At 51.6% G+C, this 17,982-nt stretch overlaps 9 protein-coding genes across 9 annotated transcripts; 4 read left to right on the top strand and 5 right to left on the bottom strand.

The window, feature by feature from the left end:
- Positions 1-143: 143 nt before the first annotated feature.
- On the bottom strand, positions 144-758 carry APUU_40280S (uncharacterized protein; the record flags this gene model as incomplete). Its single annotated transcript, XM_041703334.1, has 1 exon — positions 144-758. The coding sequence occupies one exon, from the start codon at positions 756-758 to the stop codon at positions 144-146; it is 615 nt and encodes a 204-aa protein (XP_041556030.1).
- Positions 759-1,100: 342 nt separating this feature from the next.
- On the top strand, positions 1,101-2,442 carry HUT1 (UDP-galactose transporter HUT1; the record flags this gene model as incomplete). Its single annotated transcript, XM_041703333.1, has 2 exons — positions 1,101-1,321; positions 1,383-2,442. The coding sequence occupies 2 exons, from the start codon at positions 1,101-1,103 to the stop codon at positions 2,440-2,442; spliced, it is 1,281 nt and encodes a 426-aa protein (XP_041556029.1).
- A 166-nt stretch (positions 2,443-2,608) lies between these two features.
- Positions 2,609-3,321, bottom strand: PIN4 (peptidylprolyl isomerase; the record flags this gene model as incomplete). The annotated part of the gene is made up of 3 exons (XM_041703332.1): positions 2,609-2,763; positions 2,815-2,917; positions 3,169-3,321. 3 exons carry the CDS (start codon positions 3,319-3,321, stop codon positions 2,609-2,611), a joined length of 411 nt encoding a protein of 136 aa, XP_041556028.1.
- Positions 3,322-3,902: 581 nt separating this feature from the next.
- On the top strand, positions 3,903-4,871 carry APUU_40277A (uncharacterized protein; the record flags this gene model as incomplete). The annotated part of the gene is made up of 2 exons (XM_041703331.1): positions 3,903-4,028; positions 4,224-4,871. 2 exons carry the CDS (start codon positions 3,903-3,905, stop codon positions 4,869-4,871), a joined length of 774 nt encoding a protein of 257 aa, XP_041556027.1.
- Positions 4,872-4,933: 62 nt separating this feature from the next.
- Positions 4,934-6,079, bottom strand: APUU_40276S (putative 3-oxo-5-alpha-steroid 4-dehydrogenase; the record flags this gene model as incomplete). Its single annotated transcript, XM_041703330.1, has 3 exons — positions 4,934-5,334; positions 5,393-5,894; positions 5,981-6,079. 3 exons carry the CDS (start codon positions 6,077-6,079, stop codon positions 4,934-4,936), a joined length of 1,002 nt encoding a protein of 333 aa, XP_041556026.1.
- A 1,719-nt stretch (positions 6,080-7,798) lies between these two features.
- HOS4 (putative histone deacetylase complex subunit (Hos4)) lies at positions 7,799-11,599 on the top strand (the record flags this gene model as incomplete). The annotated part of the gene is made up of 2 exons (XM_041703328.1): positions 7,799-11,323; positions 11,375-11,599. 2 exons carry the CDS (start codon positions 7,799-7,801, stop codon positions 11,597-11,599), a joined length of 3,750 nt encoding a protein of 1,249 aa, XP_041556025.1.
- Positions 11,600-11,996: 397 nt separating this feature from the next.
- On the top strand, positions 11,997-12,636 carry RPS12 (40S ribosomal protein eS12; the record flags this gene model as incomplete). Its single annotated transcript, XM_041703327.1, has 3 exons — positions 11,997-11,999; positions 12,097-12,421; positions 12,512-12,636. 3 exons carry the CDS (start codon positions 11,997-11,999, stop codon positions 12,634-12,636), a joined length of 453 nt encoding a protein of 150 aa, XP_041556024.1.
- Positions 12,637-13,055: 419 nt separating this feature from the next.
- Positions 13,056-14,953, bottom strand: APUU_40273S (GID4/VID24 family protein; the record flags this gene model as incomplete). The annotated part of the gene is made up of 3 exons (XM_041703326.1): positions 13,056-13,246; positions 13,303-14,815; positions 14,930-14,953. 3 exons carry the CDS (start codon positions 14,951-14,953, stop codon positions 13,056-13,058), a joined length of 1,728 nt encoding a protein of 575 aa, XP_041556023.1.
- Positions 14,954-16,430: 1,477 nt separating this feature from the next.
- URH1_2 (uridine-cytidine N-ribohydrolase) lies at positions 16,431-17,822 on the bottom strand (the record flags this gene model as incomplete). The annotated part of the gene is made up of 5 exons (XM_041703325.1): positions 16,431-16,976; positions 17,039-17,355; positions 17,419-17,623; positions 17,697-17,704; positions 17,771-17,822. The coding sequence occupies 5 exons, from the start codon at positions 17,820-17,822 to the stop codon at positions 16,431-16,433; spliced, it is 1,128 nt and encodes a 375-aa protein (XP_041556022.1).
- Between the last annotated feature and the right edge of the window lie 160 nt (positions 17,823-17,982).

Below are 17,982 nucleotides of genomic sequence, written 5' to 3'. Positions count from 1 at the left end.
ACCCGGTTGTATAATGTTTGTCGAATATACGGAAGGGCACGTGGAAAGGACACTCAATGTCTGTGCCTATGGTCCCACGAGTGTATATAGGTATATAGCAATGCAAGAAATCGAAACAGCTCAAAAGCTGCCCTTGCGAAGCCCTAATTTTGCCTTGGCTTGACAGTCCCCTCCTGGATGACATAGTAAACAACAGTCCCCTCACCCCCCATCCCCTTATCAATCATAGCCAAAAGAAGCCTTTTTGAACCCCACTCCCCAGTGCGACGAGCCTTGGTCCGATATTCGTAGTACTCCGCCAACTTTGCAGCTTTGTCTGCATCCGCGCCGCCAGCCACTGCATCCGAGGACTGTTCTTCGGTCTCCGCCTTGGCCTCTTCCTCTACTTCGTCATCAGAAGGATCAGACAGCGCATCGAACACCGCAGCCATCTTCTCCAAGCTCCACGATTGGCCCTGGACGGTTGGGATGACAAACATGCGATCTAGCTCTACATCGTCCTCGCGCAAACCGCGCACGACCATGTATAACTGCTCATCGGGATGAGTGTAGACGCGGTGCGGTGGAATACCGGATATTAAAGAAATAGGAAACTTCGTCGACAGGTCGTGGATCTTGAGTGAGGTCCAGAGGTGTTGGTGTTGCAGGTTGTGGAGGACTTGATGCGTAGTTGCGGCGAGGGGGTTGTCGGTGGCGGAGATGAGCGTGGTGAGCGCGGAGGGTTCGGGGAGTGGAGGCGAAGGTGCTGCTTTTGTCATATTGTCTGTTTTAAGGGAGGAATTCAGCTAATGTGTGATAACCAGCAACAGCTAACTAAGGCTTGGGGAATTTGCTGTACAGCCGCTACTGCGACTGCGGGCGGTGGGAGAAAAAAGTTGGGCCGGGGATTAGCGGAGTTTGGGACTGAGAACATGTGGCTTCAGCGGTTTCCATACTGGCTTCCTTCACTCAGGGCTGTCTCAGAATTACTCTTCTTCCTCACTTCTGGACAGATCTCCTCGAGTGCAAAATTTATATACCGACCGATAATGACATTGTATTGCGTTTGATTTGGACATTCTATTCGTTCTCATTTGCATTACTCCTCCCAGTCCTGTACAATGGCGCGCCAGAAACAAACAAAGCCCATCCAACGCGCCGCATCCTCTGAGCTGGTAAATATGCTTCCAGGCGATTCTCCTGCCAGGTCAAAGCAGCAGAATGGGGACGCAAAGGCAGCTGTCGCAAGCGCAGGCGCAACTGATGGCAAAGAGCACGGAGTTGCAGACACCCCCGGCCTGTTGCAGCTTGCGATCTGTGTCGTGGGGATATACGCTTCTTTGTATGTTCAGCAGGCCCTGCCAATCTATCCATCGCCTATACTAACTTTTATTTCCGTCTAGCCTGTCATGGGGTGTTCTTCAAGAAGCGATTACCACGGTTTCCTACCCCGTCCGTCCTGCTACTGCAGCCGAACCAGAGCCACCCACCGAGCGGTTCACATTCTCGATTGTGTTGAATACTATACAGTCGACGTTTGCTGCAATTACCGGTTTCCTGTACCTCTACTTCTCGACCCCCAAGGGCGCAAAGATTCCATCGATTTTCCCGACCCAGAAGATCATTTTTCCTCTGGTTCTCGTCAGCATTTCGTCCTCTCTTGCTTCTCCATTTGGATATGCAAGTCTTGCGCACATTGACTACCTCACCTTCATTCTCGCCAAGTCGTGCAAATTGCTCCCAGTCATGTTCCTCCATCTGACCATCTTTCGCAAGCGATATCCCTTGTACAAGTACGGGGTGGTTCTCCTGGTTACACTCGGCGTTGCGACATTCACCCTGCACCACCCAGGGACGAGTAAGAAGGTTGCTGCTTCCGCCGCCAAGGGCCAATCGGGGTCGTCGACATGGGGCATCTTCCTCCTCTCTATCAATTTGCTGCTTGACGGGCTCACAAACACTACCCAAGACCATGTCTTCAGCTCCCCCCAGGTCTACACCCGATTTACGGGACCACAGATGATGGTAGCCCAGAACGTCCTCTCAACGCTCCTGACTTCGGCTTACCTCCTAATCATGCCCCATCTATCATCAACCGGCATCATACATGCGATCCTCCCGATCCCAATTCCGCCCTCGACCGAGACGGAGCTGGCGACTGCCGTGTCGTTTCTTTCCCGGCATCCCGAGGTTCTGAAGAGTGTCCTTGGGTTTGCAGCTTGCGGCGCGATTGGACAACTGTTCATTTTCTACACTCTGTCTCGATTCTCGTCTCTGCTCCTGGTGACGGTAACAGTGACCCGCAAAATGCTTACCATGCTTTTGAGTGTTTTTTGGTTTGGTCACTCACTATCCGCTGGACAGTGGCTTGGAATCAGCCTGGTCTTTGGTGGCATTGGGGCAGAAGCTGTCGTTCAGAGGCAGGAAAAGAAGGCCAAGGCGTTGGCTAAGAAGTCGGATTAGATTCGTGTCAGCTTCCGTATTTTTTTTTTATAGATTTCTTTCCCAATTTAGCATTGCGGCATCCATGAAAGTGAATTTAATTGGTTGTAAACATCAATCATTAATCCGTAACCGCAACCGCAACAAAATCAGCCGCTACAGACAGTAATATATATTTGGAAATCAATCACTCCCTGCCCTCAACCATGATAATATGATACCCGTGTTCAGTTTTCGCTTCCGCATACTTGGGGCTACTACTCGTACTCGGTTCCAACTCGAAAGCAACTTGTGCGTAGACTGGATCTAGCTCAGTCCTTTGTTTCCATCCCACCAAACCGCCTGGCAGCTGCGATTAGTATTTACCCACAGCAGGGTTGGAGGAGAACTTACCGTGTCTGGCCTTGTCTTCTGAATATTCTCTCGCAACGTCATCGAATTTGACACCATTGCGGATCTTTTCCAGCGCCTCTTCTTTTTTGGAGAATTTCTCGCACTGCGTCTGTATTAGCACTCCTGGCTTTCCTGGGTCGAGTAAGCGGCGCGTCGACTGGACCTGACGGAGGGGCATGGGTATGACATGATGCATATGAGCTCCGTTGGGTCAGGCGAGGCAGGTACACCAAGGCGAAGTGAGTTGTCAGCTGCAGCGCAGACTGTGCAGCGGTATAACGTCCCATCCACAGCCTGAGCCTATCGCGGCCTCGAATGAAAAATGAGAGAGTACGTGGCAGTAAATATACATACAAGAATGTGCCGGGAATTCACTCTGGATACGGACTTTGTTGCCTTGCCCTTTCCAGCAGCACTGCTGGCGCTTTCGGGCTTCGCCTTCTCCTTGCCTTTGCCTTTCTTGTCGCCGCCGCCGCCGCTGCCGCTTTTGGTATTGGTTTTGCCCATGGCAGATTGGAAGCTGGTGTTGTTTTGTTGATTGAGGGGGGCGGGGAAGAAGGGGGAGGAGGAAGGTGATCTTTTTGAAGGAGAGCTATATGAGGTCAGGAACAGTGAGTGGGGGCGTTGGCGGGGAGAGCGAGAGGCAAAACGAGGCCTGAGGCAGATTGGAAACGAGGCTGCGGTCCTCTGATGAACTATACAGAGCGACCCCGGCCTTATTTAATATAACGGACGCCATGCCCATTTATTCTTTATATTGCCCTTCGGGTTCAGCTTTGCTTCTATCTTGAGCTCCGCGGCTGAAAATTATATATTATTCTTGCATTATTGAGGATTGAGCCGAAAAACCTGGTCATTGCAACTGTTGGGCGTTCCCATTGCTGTCACTGTCCAGCACGCCTTGCTCATTGTGGGAATGACTGCATCGGGTTCCTTTTCGTCTTTCTGATGCATCATTTGTTTTTCGCCTCTGAACGTGCCCCGATAGGCTGGAGCTGGGATTTGCACCGAGTGCCGTGGCCTTCTAGCGTCGAGATCTCCTCCAGCCCCCAGCAATCATCGCTGCTCGGAATCCAATCAGGCCAGTCATGACGCGGAGGGAGAAAGAGCCTGGATCCAGCCTGGAGGCGGCCCGCATATCGCGACTGCCCGGCGACGCCTTCTACATTCCAGAATTTATCACCGACGCCGACGAGGCGAATCTCTTGCAGAAGGTCTGTACTTCTTTTACTTTCTTTGTACTTCGCGCCCTTCATGCATAGCCTATTCGGCTATCGACCCCTCTATCCGAACTTCAAGGGTTGCCCGAGTTTCTCCTCCCCGTCTCCATCTCCATCCCCACCTCAAGATCTCTACCTCCTCACCACCGCGTTGCGATCTCTACTACGACAGACTAACCAATCCATCAGATAACATCCGCCCCTCTTCCCCACTGGAAAAACCTCTCCAGACGCCGCCTCCAAACCTATCCTTCATCCCTGACAAGCTCCAACACCCTGCTCTCCTCCCCGCTACCTTCCTGGCTAACCACCCCCATCATAACTCCCAACTTTACCGCTCTGAACCTTTTCGCCGACTCCCCGCACAACACCCCAAACCATGTCCTCGTGAATGAGTATCAGCCTGGACAGGGGATCATGCCCCATGAGGACGGGGCTGCATATCACCCGCTTGTTGCGACGGTGAGTTTGGGCGCGGAGATTGTGTTGGATTTGTATGAGAAGAGTAACAACCGGGATAATGATACGGATGAGGGCAATACCGGGGACAAAGAAGAGCAAGCTCGGCAGCCGAAATACCGGATCTTGCAGGAGAGGCGCAGCCTGCTGGTTACGCGAAACGGTCTCTACAAGGATTATTTGCATGGGATCGCGGAGCGGGACAGAGATGACGGCCTTGCGCCGGATTCGATTTGTAACTGGGAGCTATTGGGCGAACCGGAGCGGTTTCGCGCTGGGTGGTATATGAGGGAGACGAGAGTGAGTTTGACATATCGCGATGTGTTGAAGGTTGCGAAGGTGGGGAATACGATGCAGTTTTTGAATAGAAATATTTGATATATGGTAATCTCTGATTGGGTGGGGTGGTCCAAGCTAGCTAGCTTGATATTGGGGATGGTCTAATAAATCAAGGGAATCATGTTCCATTTCCCCTGAACTGCGGCTTCGCCAAACTTCTCTTTGTACCATTTTCGGGTTGTCGAGGCCGTGACACCTAGATTAACCGCGACAAAGACGACAGCAGAGAGCAGTGTTTTGTTCACGGTCTCGCCCTCTGGAGCGCCTAGCAGCGCCAGGGATAGATATATTATGCACTCAGCTGTGTAGTGCGGACATATGATCCTGCTGAACATGGGATGAGTAGGCAGGGTATACTTCTTCAATGAGAATAGATAATGGTGGCAGTCGTGTTGAATACCCGATGCAAGGATGAAGATGGGAATACTCAGAAGCGTCCGCCCAGAGAAACGTGTCGTGAGGTTGAAATCATCTAGACTCAATTCGTGAGCAAGAACCGTCCCTGTACTACCAATCAGCTGGAAGCCTTGATTTAAATAATGTTATTTCCCCGGACGGACCTGATCCCTCGATCCAGACTGCAACGGTCACCGCTAGGTAAAAGCCGATACCTGCGAACCAATGGGCGAACCACATTTTTGACGACGACGGTTTTGAGAAGCTAAGACACTCGTTTAGCCGTCTCACCCCCTGGATTAGCATTAAGCCACAGCACAGCATAACCTGATTTATCGAGATTGCTTCCTGCATGTGCTCTTCCCGGATTCGAGTTGCAATGGCCTGGACCGCGCGCCCGTGCGACAGAAGCTGCAAAGCCCAGAAGATCGACGACAGCACCGAGATGACGTAGAACTGCGTGAAGTAGCTGTGAGGGACTCTAAAAGTGGCGACGTAATCAAGGGCGTGTGCCACTGCGGGCGTGCTCGAGAGCGAGGCTGAGGTCGACTTCGTGGTCGGCGTGGAAGCAGAGGCCTCCGACTCGACTGCAGCTGTTGATGTTGCACGAGCGCCATAAGGGATGAAGCGCGACCGAAGTGAAGCGGGCAGACTAACAGAGAGGATCTGGGGGATTTAGTTCTCGTCCATTCTAGAAGGAAACCGTCGATAGTGCCGATGCAGCAGCCCTGGTTCCTAGTGACGTTTCATACCATGCAAGCTGCGAAGAGGAAAAAAGCTCGAAGGGCGTCGACCGCGTCCATGTCTGTGATGGAGAGTGCGGAGTCAACAATGTGAGCGATAAACTCCATCTTGAAACAACTCGAGAGTCAGATGTCTCGTTGACTTCACTGTCAGCGCTGATCCTGTATGGATGGCAAGATGACAAGGAAGAAAAGCAATGGAGATTGAGACAAAGCTCCGATTCCGAGATCTGGTCTCAGGTTTTGATTACGATACGTTGCCGTCAAGGATTCGCATCTCAACCCCAATTGAGGCAAGTCAGCGGACTGCAGGCACGGCCATGATTGCCATCGCAAGAATGCCGGGTAGCGGGCAATGCTCTTCTCGAGCTTAGTTGGATGACTGCATCATAAAATTAATCTTTTTGCAACCATCCCCTCTCTTGCGTCTCTTTCACAGGCTGATCACGGGATCGCTAACCAGCTTCCCCTCTTTCTCATCCCGTGACCGCAAAAATCTGAGTACAGTAACTTCTAAGCCGATCATGAAATCTGCGCGAAAAGGGGGGCAACCTCAAGTGGGGCGATAAGCTGGCCAATTCTCGAGCCATGACTGGATTAAAATAGGCAGATCAGGGTGGGCCCAACTGAAAAGCAGACCCATCTAAGCCGCAAGCAGTAACGGGCGACATGGCCACAGCATTTCATTGGCAGTAAAGTGGATGCCTTGGCTGTCGGGGCCTTCCAAGGAAACCCCCTGAAGACGCAGTGCTGAGTGGTGATCCGCCTCACACCAGAACAAGAGGATCTTTCGGTCTCTGATTCACTCATGATTCATCCGCCACCCTCAGTTTCATCCCGGCATCCCCGCTCGCTTTGGGCCTTCGCGCATCGCAGAATCATCGATGGAGATGTCGAGCTGCGCCGTACTCAGATATTTGGCCGGACTGGGAATTACTGAGCTGGATATGATACCGTAGCCTTGGAAGTTGTCCCGTTTTCGAGGTGATTGACACGAGACTGATGATTATTGCCTCGAGAGCACTCTCAGCTCACGATTGGTCTAACATGCTGACCAGAGTCTGACGGAATGGCTTGAAGAGACCGTTCCATCGCAGTGGTTGAGAGAAAAGCTCTCTCCGGTGGCTAAAGGACCCAAAGCTCAAGAAGGACAGACAGAGAAAAGAAACGTGGATGCGTCTGTGATGGCACGAATAATCAAAATCAAATAATAATAATTACGACGGGCTGTTTTAGTCCCAGCCTGAGGCCACTGAGGCCGCTGCCACTGCCATTCTGCCACCACACCCAAAGTAGTTTCACCCCCAGTCGCAGGAGACCCAGTCCCAGTTCCAGTCTTGGTCAACTGTTTCGCTTCTCTCTCTTCGCCATTCCTTCCTCCTCCTTTCTCTCCCAACCCTCTTCTCTTCCCTAAAACGACCGCCCTTTCTCGCCCTCGACATTTTTTTCATCTTATTATCCTCGACTCCTATATCCGCGTCGCTTTCCACGACAATCCTTCCGGATTCTTCGCCCGTCCCTGTGTGCCACTTGCAATCCACCTTCAACTCTCCTCCCGCCACACCACTCTCCACGCCTCACGACCGCTCCCTGTACTTGACAGAACTTGGGCCGATCGGGTTTTGATCTTCTCGGCCCTTTCGACCTTGACCAACAGTCACCATTCATTCCACACTCCTCGCCGTTCAATCCTCGCCGCCTCTACCTAGCGTGGTCGACCACCGGCTTCCGCGCCCAACTCCTGGTGTCCTTGACCCAAAAGCCATCCTGTCCATTACGGCCTCCGAAAATGTCGATCAGAACCCCAAGAAGTCGAGTGTTACCGCTATGAGTGATGTTGACACTGTCCCCTCGCTGCCAGCTGCTCTGGATCCCGGACAACAAAACGCGTTTGCTGTCAAGGTGAATAGTCAGCCTGCTTTGGGGCCGCCCTCCCCAAGGAGGACGTCGAATCCGACTGCTCCTCGCGGTGAGGATGCTCCGGCTAAGGAGGTAGATTCCGCTCCTGGGGACGGTGACGGTCCCCCAAGCCCCAAGGCCGATTCGGAGGCCGAAACCATAATTCAGTCCGGGCGCGAGTCTCTGTCTCCAGAGAAACGACGAAAATTTATCAAACATGAACCGAAACGACGTGACGATGGTAATGAACGTGTTGGCGACAACGAACTGCCCCCAAGTGATGTTCAGGTGAGGAAGAGCAAGCCTGTGGATGATGATAGTCATGATAGAAGCGACCGTGAAGCGCGCCCGCCGAGCCCGCCGCAGAGAGAAGCGTCACCGTCCATCGTGAAGGTAGAGAAACAGGACGATTCCCAGTCTGTATCTAACAGGTCCGAGACTACCAGAACCTCGAGGAAGCGAAGTTTTAGTGAGAGTATTGATGGAGAGTCGGATATTGGTCGACGTGGACGGCACAGGGACTCGCCCGTTCGCAGTCGTGAGGAACATATTCTGAGCAATGGACCTACGCTCCCTCGACCCGCATCCACCGATCGTTCTGTCTCCCCTGTTCGCCAGACTCACAAGCGCACTGCGTCTGGACCGCAACTTACCAACGGGAAAAAGAAGAAGGCACCGACGCCCCTGGTTACGGGTTTCCAAAGGCAAGGCTCCGAAGATCGACTGTCCGTTTCATCAGCAAATGGATCTCCCCATCCAAGTGCGTATGTCCGGAAGCTAGCCTCAGTTGATGGAAATTCTGCGTCTCCGGCACGGCCAACAAATTATAAAAAACTGCGAGATCAAAATGGCAGAACCCGTTTGGCGCGTGCTTGTGCGGCTCAGGAATTGGATTCCGTGATTGCAAAACATGAGGAACGCCCGGAGGATTTGAACGTTCCTGACAATGCTGGAAATACACCCCTACAGATCGCATCTCTGGAAGGTAGTGCGCCTATTGTCAAATATCTAATTGCTGCAGGATGCGAAGTCGAAACATGCAACATCGATAAAGACACTCCGCTGATAGATGCTGCGGAGAACGGCCATGAAGAGGTTGTAAGGATCCTTCTAAAAGCCGGTGCAAATCCGCGAGCCGTCAACTCACAAGGAGATGAGCCAAGTGATCTGGTTCCGGATGACTGCGACGAAATTCGACGGCTGTTGGAAGAAGCAAAAGCTAAACCACGACCAAATCGACGATCAGAAGAAACAGTCCCGCCTCCAAATCGGGAATCCTCATCTCGGCGGATATCAGGTGCTAGCCCGCGCGATTCCCCTCCAGTTAGTGGTGGGCGCAGCCCTCCTCTCTTCAGCAGCATGGCATCCAAGCGAAAGAGTGTGCGAAGTGAAGCTACTAGGAATGACCTGCTATGGACCAAGGCTACACCCGAGAATCTCCAGGCGTTTGCTGCGAAAGGTGACATTGCTGGCGTTGCAAATATACTCAACGTGGGACAGAAAGCCGACACGGAATCAATGATCGCCGCTGCTAAGGGTGGCCATGACGAGGTTTTGTCGCTACTTCTTGGTATGGGGGATGCTGAGCCTGATCCCGCTCCAGTACCATCCCAGAAAGCCGGCCACAACACCCCAATGCTTGCTGCAATTGGCCGCGGAAACCTTGCTGTGATTAAGCTATTCCTAGACCAGCCTGGGTTTAACCCAGCCCGTCGACTTTATGATGGTCTGACCTATTTCGAGATATCAAAGAAGCGCAGAGCAGACAATTGGGAGGAAGAATATGATACCCTCAGAGAGGCATATGACAAACATTTTAAGAATAAGAAACAGCGCAAGTCTGACCTCTCCCCCCGCCAACGGCGGGAAAAGGAGAAGGATACAAAACGACCCATGCGGAGGGAATCCTCATCGCCCGTTTCTCGGTCCAGGAAAAACGGAAGTCCTGGGGCCCGCGACTCTACGAAGGATCTGGCTGTATCAAGAGAGAAGAAGGGGGTTGCTCATCCGAGAGATAAAATCGGCTCTGGCATTTCTCGTCCGAAACACACGCATCAGGACTCAGACACAATTCGCACGGAACCGCCCAGACAGAAACCTGTGTCGTCGATAAAGGATGGTGATTCAGCCCGGGGCGATGATGTCATCAAACGAAGGCGCCTGATCGCGGGACGACCACCCCAGGATCGAGATCGCAAGATGCCCAGCTTACACTCGTCGGACTCATTATCGGGCCGGGAGGATAATGTTAAATCCCGGCCAGACCGTTCTTCTGAACCCGTTTCTAGAACCCCACAACTGAAGCGTGGACGTAGCAGTGCTAGTCCTGAACGACCTCGTTCTCGCGGGCCTGAGTCCGAGCGTCATAATCGCGATGTTCTAAAGAAGAAGAGAAGGGTTCTATCAGAGGAAGGGGCGCCAAATGTTACTAATGGAGGTTTAAAGAGACACCATACGGCTGCAGCGGATGGTATCAAATCGCCTCCTCGGCAAAGACACGGTGTTGGCTCCAGCGATTCGAAGCCGGATCGTTCAGAGGATTTACGCACTGCTCCCTCCAAAGACAGAAATTTGGTCAAAGAAGAACGGGAAAAGCACGAGACGAACGACTTGGCTCACATTCCCATGGAGGAAGCGAAGGCGGCGGATACGGACAAAGAAGTTTCCCAGGCGGAAGAGACATCGAAACACAACCCGTTGGTTGACCAAGCCGAATCCGATGGTGATGTCGAACCGGAGATCGCCCCAGGCGAGGCGGCTGAACCAAAGTTGACCGAAAAGGCAGAGCAGGAACGAATAGCCGAAGAAGCACGGGTCGCTGCAGAGGTAGAAGCAGAAAAGGCTCGAGCTCAAAAGGAAGAGGAAGAACGAGTAGCCCGGGTGGCCCGGGTAGCCCAGGAGAAGGCCGAAGAAGAGCGAAAACGAAAAGAGGCCGAGCAACGACGGATCAAACAAGCAGAGGACGAGCGCCAAAAGCGACTGGAACAAGAAAGGCAACGACTTGCACGACTCCGTAGGGAGCAGGAAGAGCATGAACAACGGCGGCGGGATGCACTCCCTAGCCGGCTATGTATAGCTGCCAATCTCGTCGGATCGAGTGACCCCCAAGCACGAAGTCACTCATGGCTGAGGAAATTTATGCCGGTGGTTACAGCCGAAACCAAACAGCTTGACCCTAGTTGCAACTCCGACCTTGCGAATGAGCGATGGGTCCCAAACTATCTCGTCGCGCCGTTGTTAGCAACAAACGACCTCCAATTATCGCAATACGCTAGTTGGGAGAAGCGCGACGTGACGCCATCCCAACGAATGAACCTATGGCGAGTTACTCGGCGAATGCTTGTGCAAGCGGATGATACTGAGTTCTTGACGGCATCATTTGGACAGATCATGCAGAAAGATAGTGAAACCCGGAGCAAGTATTTCAGTATGGAACATGTGTTTTGGGTTAAGGTACGTTTCGAAGCACTTATTCTTGCGGCATCATTATACTGACTTTTCCAGCTATCTGACTTCATGGACCTCGTTCCACATATTCCGCATCTACATGGGTTGGACATTCAATTCCTGAAGATGCATATCGACCAAGAACCGATCTTGAACCCTGTTCTGCCGCCGCAGCCAAATGGTTTTACTAATGGGCCGCCGCATATTGGAAACCCTGGTCTTCTTTACGAACAAGGCTTGACGAATGGCTATGGGCACAGCCAGCCGAGTACATATGCCTGATTTCTTCCGTTCAGTCCGGATTACTTGTACAGATGGACGATTTTCCTTGCTTGTATGACTATGATACCTCTGTTGTGACGTGATACATGATAGGTGTAGTTGGATAGATGATGTGGCTCTAGGCTGCAGCCAAATTTCCTTGAATACCACTTCGATAATAATTGAACTTTGCGGACGGTATACTATAGTAGGACCATGGAAGGTAGATAATGGTCACGTGTCAATATAGGACAAACACGTGACAATGACTAAGAACTGTAGGGCACACGGATCCCGATCTAGGCGAGCACTGCGGAAATTAGCATCACGATCCCACAATCTAAGATTCCACACTTATACCACCACGACTCTTCGAGGATATTCCGACATTCAAACACCGTACTAACATATCATCAAAATGGTGCGTCCCACAAATATCAAAACCCTGCGCAATTGAGACCAGGCACCATCGCTATGCGTGCGTTCAACCGCTAACAATTTCTTTTCTCTCTACACAGTCGGACGGAGAAGAGACCGCTTCCAACCCCCCTGTCGCCGCCGATGAGGTCGAAGTCCCCGCCGAGTCTGGCGCTGGCGGCCAGATGTCCGTCCTCGACGCTCTGAAGGGTGTTCTTCGCATCTCCCTCATCCACGATGGTCTTGCCCGTGGTCTCCGTGAGGCCGCTAAGGCCCTTGACCGTCGCCAAGCTCACATGTGTGTCCTCAACGAGGGCTGTGAGGAGGAGGCCTACAAGAAGCTCGTTGTTGCTCTCTGCTCCGAGCACAAGATCCCTCTCATCAAGGTCCCCGATGGCAAGATGCTCGGCGAGTGGGTTGGTCTTTGTATGTTTCACCATTTTTTTTTCACCCCCCTTTATGGTCTTTTTGTTGGCGGGATGCAGTGGGCTAACAGGTGCTTTTTTCTTGCTACAGGCCAGCTCGACCGTGAGGGTAACGCTCGCAAGGTTGTCAACTGCTCTTGCGTCGTTGTCAAGGACTGGGGTGAGGAGTCCCAGGAGCGCTCCGTCCTCCTCAACTACTTCCAGACCGAGCAGTAGATTGACCACTCGAGAATTTGAAACGGCATTTATGGATGGGAGGATTTATGTGATATGATTATGAAGTTCGCTGGAGGGGTTTAACTATCTGTCTGCTGGCGAGGATTTTTTTATTCTGTCATAGTCGTGCACACCGCCCTACTTTACCATATGTGGCTGTTGAGGATTGAGAATCTACTATCTATGGGCTGAAAATAAAAAAAAGGATTGAGTGAAGCAATGCGTTTTATCTTTGGACAAGGTGCAATTTGTTCATCGTCTACCTGATGACCCCGAAGGTAAAATGGGATGGCTGGATATTGATAAGAAGGTACAAAGTCGTAAATTTGACAACACCTGATATGCAGATTGTATGATACGCCCAGGCCAAACGCCTCGAAGTCAAAAGTCAACGCAAGAGTGCCATTAGAAAAAGGGTATCAACGGAAGCTGTATGAGGGTCGAGTCATTTTCGTTGCTTCCGGTTTCAATGAAAGCTGTTGGTATGGTGAGCTACCAGGATCATAATATAACCCTTCGATGTTGCCGCTCTCGCGGTGCAAGGAAATGTAATAGAATCCTGATATCGTGAGTCCCTGGCGCGCATCTGTAGGAGTTATGAAACATCGTTCTGTAGTTATAGATTATTAGACGGGTGTTGAAGCGAGGGGGGAGGGCTGAACAAACCCTTCCATCTCATCAGGATCCACCCCTTGGACAGCTGCTCTGTGATCCATTTACGGCTCACGAGATTCCGTATAATTTCTTCATCCGTTAAGTTTTTGAATGGCAGCAGTTTCCGCCAGTAGGTGCAGTCAATCTCGGCGTCTGCTTTGAAATTCTTCGTCTCCAGTGTATGTGAATTGAAGTCGATGATTTCACCCTCCAGGAACGTCACAATATGCGCATCATGAGACGGCGAGGCCTTATCGGGGATATTGTACGCCTCCATGGTCCCTGACAGCGTCATTTCGTGGACGTTGATATCGTGAATGGTCACTTTGACCGGCCAGTTCTCGTCCTTGCCGCTGCCCAAGTTGTAGACTTGGCCGGCAAAATATCGTCTTCCACTTGATGTTTGTACGCTGACGCGGTTTGGATCACTGCCATTAACGATCATTGGATCATTGGAGGACGAGCTGGGACCTTGCTGAGGAAGGACAAGGCCAGTACTGCTGGCAGCTCTTTGGAACCCTGAAAATGTCATACCTGGGCGAAGCCATGAGCATACTGGCGGCGGACATATTGAAGAAGTGTCGAGGATGAAGTCGTCTTCGTCCCACGAAAGAAGATCTAATTGAACGAACCCCCCGGCAGCTGCAGATGACAAGCTTTCCTCGAATGAACTAGAGTAGCGTAATCTATCGAGATAGCGTATCGTCTCTTTCAGTCGAGGGCTAGGAGGATTATCCAAGTGCATTTGTCGGTGAGCGCTGACCCGCGCGCGAAGGTCATTATGTGTTAAGACTCGATGCGGTTCGGTGCGACCGCTGGGAAGGAACCTATAAGCCCGAGGCGAGGATTCGACGCCAGCTCGTTCGCGAGGTTCTTCTGCACGATCCAGAAGGTAATCATGTAGAGTCCTCGTCCGGGAAAACCTTGGTTGACGTTGTATTGACTGTAGTAAAGATTCCGTGGTTGATCCGGAGGTATCGTTCGATCGATGATTACCCTCAGCCACGTCGTTGGAATTCGCCTGGGGGTTCCTGGGCGCACCATCGCGGCGCGCAGAACGTCTGGAGTTACTGCGTTCAGAAAGTCGGCCAAGCCATGATGATAGCGCATTATTGTGTATTGGGGGATAAGGGATATCGTCGCCTTCGTCGTCGGAAGCGGGAGCCCAGCCGTACAGCCCACGGGGATTCGAAACTCGGCCTTCGTAGTTGGGTAGATTGCTGTTGTTGATAGTGCCGTAACTCTCATCGTCAGGATCGGGGAACTGGCGACGCAGGATCGGCATTCGACGGTTGATTTCTACCGCCATGTTCTCATTAAGGCCCATCGGATCGATATTCAACTGTGATAGAATATGTTGTCGGCGGCGTCGCTGGCGACTGAGCAAGGAGGACGAAGGGTCAGGCGGAGAGCGTACGCGGGATCGCAAGAAATTCACGTTATCATTATGGGCATCATCCGACACAGCGGTGGGGATAGATGGAAGAGAGGGTATCGCAGCCAAGGGCGATCGGGAGGGGGCATCCTGCAGAGACAGAGCGATAAGTAAAGGCCCATGGCGCAGTGGGGGAGCCGGACGGAATCAAGATGCAAGGTGCTCCTGCGATATTTCCCGCGGGAGTCAAATAGGAAAACGTACATTGGGTGAATTGGCCGGGGGCATGATATCCGGGGTTAATGGCTAGACTGGTCGTGAGAAGGCGCGGAAACGGTGCGCCAGATAGGAGAAGGCATGGAAAAAAAAAGTGGAGGGAACGGCGTGGGCAGCAAGAAAATGGTGAGGACGAGACGAGGAGATGGGGGAGCGAAAGTGAGTGATGGCGAGAAGTGCGGAGTGAAGAAAAGAGCGAGGTTATTCAAACTTGGCCGACTCTGAAACCGACCACGATCTCTGCTGCGCAACATCTGATCCTCTCACCCGAACTTCCCAAATTGTATACAAATTGCGCCATCTTTTTGACCGTCTCCTGGAGTTTCTCGACTCCGCATTGCCATGCTCATGGCCAGAATTGCACTCTTCGCCTTCTCCAACTTCGTTTCCTGACAGTGTCACTATCGCCACTGCCACCAAAATCACCACCGCGCTTTGCTGCGTCTTTTCATGCTTCTAACAAAATCGTCGATGATCATGTTCCCCAGCGGAGTATGTACCGTATTCTGAATCGCTCCACCGCTGGCCTTAAGGCGATTCTTCCGATTCGACCCTTTGTCCAAGGTATCCGAGCTTTTGAGCGCCACGCGGACCAGCCCCCAGGAGCGTTGCATTTCTCCTAAAACATACAATACTGTCATCGCATATTCTAGGGTTCCATGATGCTCACCGGAGTTCCAGTGCCACTGGTCTACCAATTTAGCTGAGAGTGATCTTCTTGTTTCTGCTCTCAGGCAACTTAAGCAGAAGCTCAACCTGCCTGGAACTGAATACTGAATAAACCATGGTCATCCAAAGCTCTCGCACCATGCCTCAATTATTGACAGCTAATATAATCGACCGAGATAATTCAACAGGAAGGGGATGACACTGCAGCTCTATGCGGCCCTGTTGGATTCGAGGATATGTTTTATTGAGCGATTTCAACTGTATGAAACATGGTTCAATTTACAAGTCCATCTTCATGATACTCTAGGATTAAATGAACGGCACTAAGCATCTTTGGCTGGAGTTGCCTCTTTACTGCTGTATATCGCCCCAGGCTGTGTGGATTGGTGCTGTCGACTCATGTACGATAAAGTCAATGACAGGCTTTTAGGCGTGGCTATTCTAAATTTGGGGTTATTTACGTTAAATGCAACCGGAGAGATTGCAATGCTGGAATTTTCATGTGTGCTTGACCCAGCATCGACTGAGCGAAAGTCGTCAAAGCCCTCAGCTTGGACAAGAGTGACGGCCTTAGCCGTACAACGGTTTATTGATACGGTAGGTGTGGTATATTATATTCTCAGTACGCATTTGCATAAGCCAGGGGCTTAGATGAAACAGGACGACTGCCTTACGAATTTGTCAATTTGAATATCGGCACCACTACTCGTAGCATTCCGGATTGTATTTGCATAATTTAAGAACCTAGTGTATATACCCTCTATTCAACTATATGTGCTCTGGGATTTCCCTTTGCCGTGGCGAGTAGGACTCTTGTGGTTTATGCTGTTGTACGCGCAGCATTCAACCTATCCGCCCGTTTAATGCAGTCCAAAATAATGCCCCAAAAGGCAGCCAAATCCACTCCACGGGGGATGCAGACACCGGCGGGGTGGCTGGTAACCACAGAGCGACCCAGCTGGCCCACGAGAGCAATATCCTTCCCATGAAGCCCATCAGTTACAACAGTAACTGCGAACCGCTCCCCATCACGGTCGTCGAATTTCACAGCCTGGTCAGGGTGTTTGCTAGCGAATTCTGGGTTGAGCGTGGATAGGATTATGGCTACGGCGAGAGGATCGTGGAGTGGAGGGCCTGTTGTCAAGCCGTACTCGGTTTCGTAGGTTGACGCAAAGAAGAGTAGTAGTTCATACAGCATTTGACGGAGCACGGTTGGAGGCGTGGAGGGGTCGCCGTCTCCATGTAGAATGCGGGTTTGTACTTCCCGCGAGGCGAGGACTTGGTGCGTCAGGTCTAGCGACATCAGGTAGGTCTTGGGCGCGAGAATGGCATTGCTGAAGACTGATTGAGAAGCCTCGGGATCACACTGGGAAAGGTTGAAGGTTAGAGTTGAAGGAGCGTCGAGCATCGCTTGGGACCATCACATACATAGATGTTGAACTCTGCCAATGGAGTTATATTGCCAATCCTGTTCTCATGCCCAGCCAGTCTACTGATTGGCGCATTGGCGAAGCCACCTCCAACACCACCGCCCATTATACTGAGGCCCTTGATATGCGCCGCAACTTCCGGGAAGGTTGCGAATAGCAAGGCAATGTTGGTCAATGTACCTGTAGCTATGACCCAGGGTGTGCCTTTCGGCTGAGCCATAAGGGCATCGCGCATCGCAAGGATAGGGTTCTTGTCCGTAATCGGTGCCCTTGAAGCTTTAGGAAGAAGCTCAGTTCCGTCAATACCTGATTCGCCTGTATTCGATCCTTGATTAGCTGGCAGTACGGAATTGATACTATCAAGTTGGGGCAACGGACCGTGAATGTTAGGGGCATGCATGGCAGGTCTGCAGAACGGCTTTTTGCTCCCTGGATATACAGGAACTTCCGGTCTCCCGATGGCCTCTAACACTCTTGTGGCATTGATGGTAGTATTCTCTAAAGAGGCATTGCCGTGGATTGTTGTGATACCCAGAAGGTTCAAGGATGGGTGATGAGCTGCAATAAGAATGGCGAACGCATCCTATATACCCAACGAAGTATTTGTTAAATTTTTTGGAAATTTAGGTGCAGAATGCGAATTGGATGACACTTACATCGTGGCCTGGAGGGCAGCATAGTTAGCATTATGGTGAACGGAGGACAATGAATAAGGGTACGGGCTACAGACCAGGATCGCAATCCAACCAGAGAGGGATTGGGGTGTCTGCTGCGGTACTCATGGATAGAATTTGAAGCGGTAATTTGCTGCGTCTCAAGATAAATGCTTTATATCTTTGGACAAACTTGGGTTTGAAGCATGTAAATAATCCGGAGTTCTCCGCTGCCACTTGAGGCGGGGATGCGATAAGGACTTATCGTAACCCAACCCTAAGCCCTGCT

Source organism: Aspergillus puulaauensis, chromosome 4, assembly GCF_016861865.1.
Source record: "Aspergillus puulaauensis MK2 DNA, chromosome 4, nearly complete sequence".
NCBI classification, from domain to species: Eukaryota; Fungi; Ascomycota; class Eurotiomycetes; order Eurotiales; family Aspergillaceae; genus Aspergillus; species Aspergillus puulaauensis.
The sequence above is the reverse complement of the archived record's forward strand: the minus strand, read 5'-3'. Positions and strand labels throughout refer to the sequence as shown.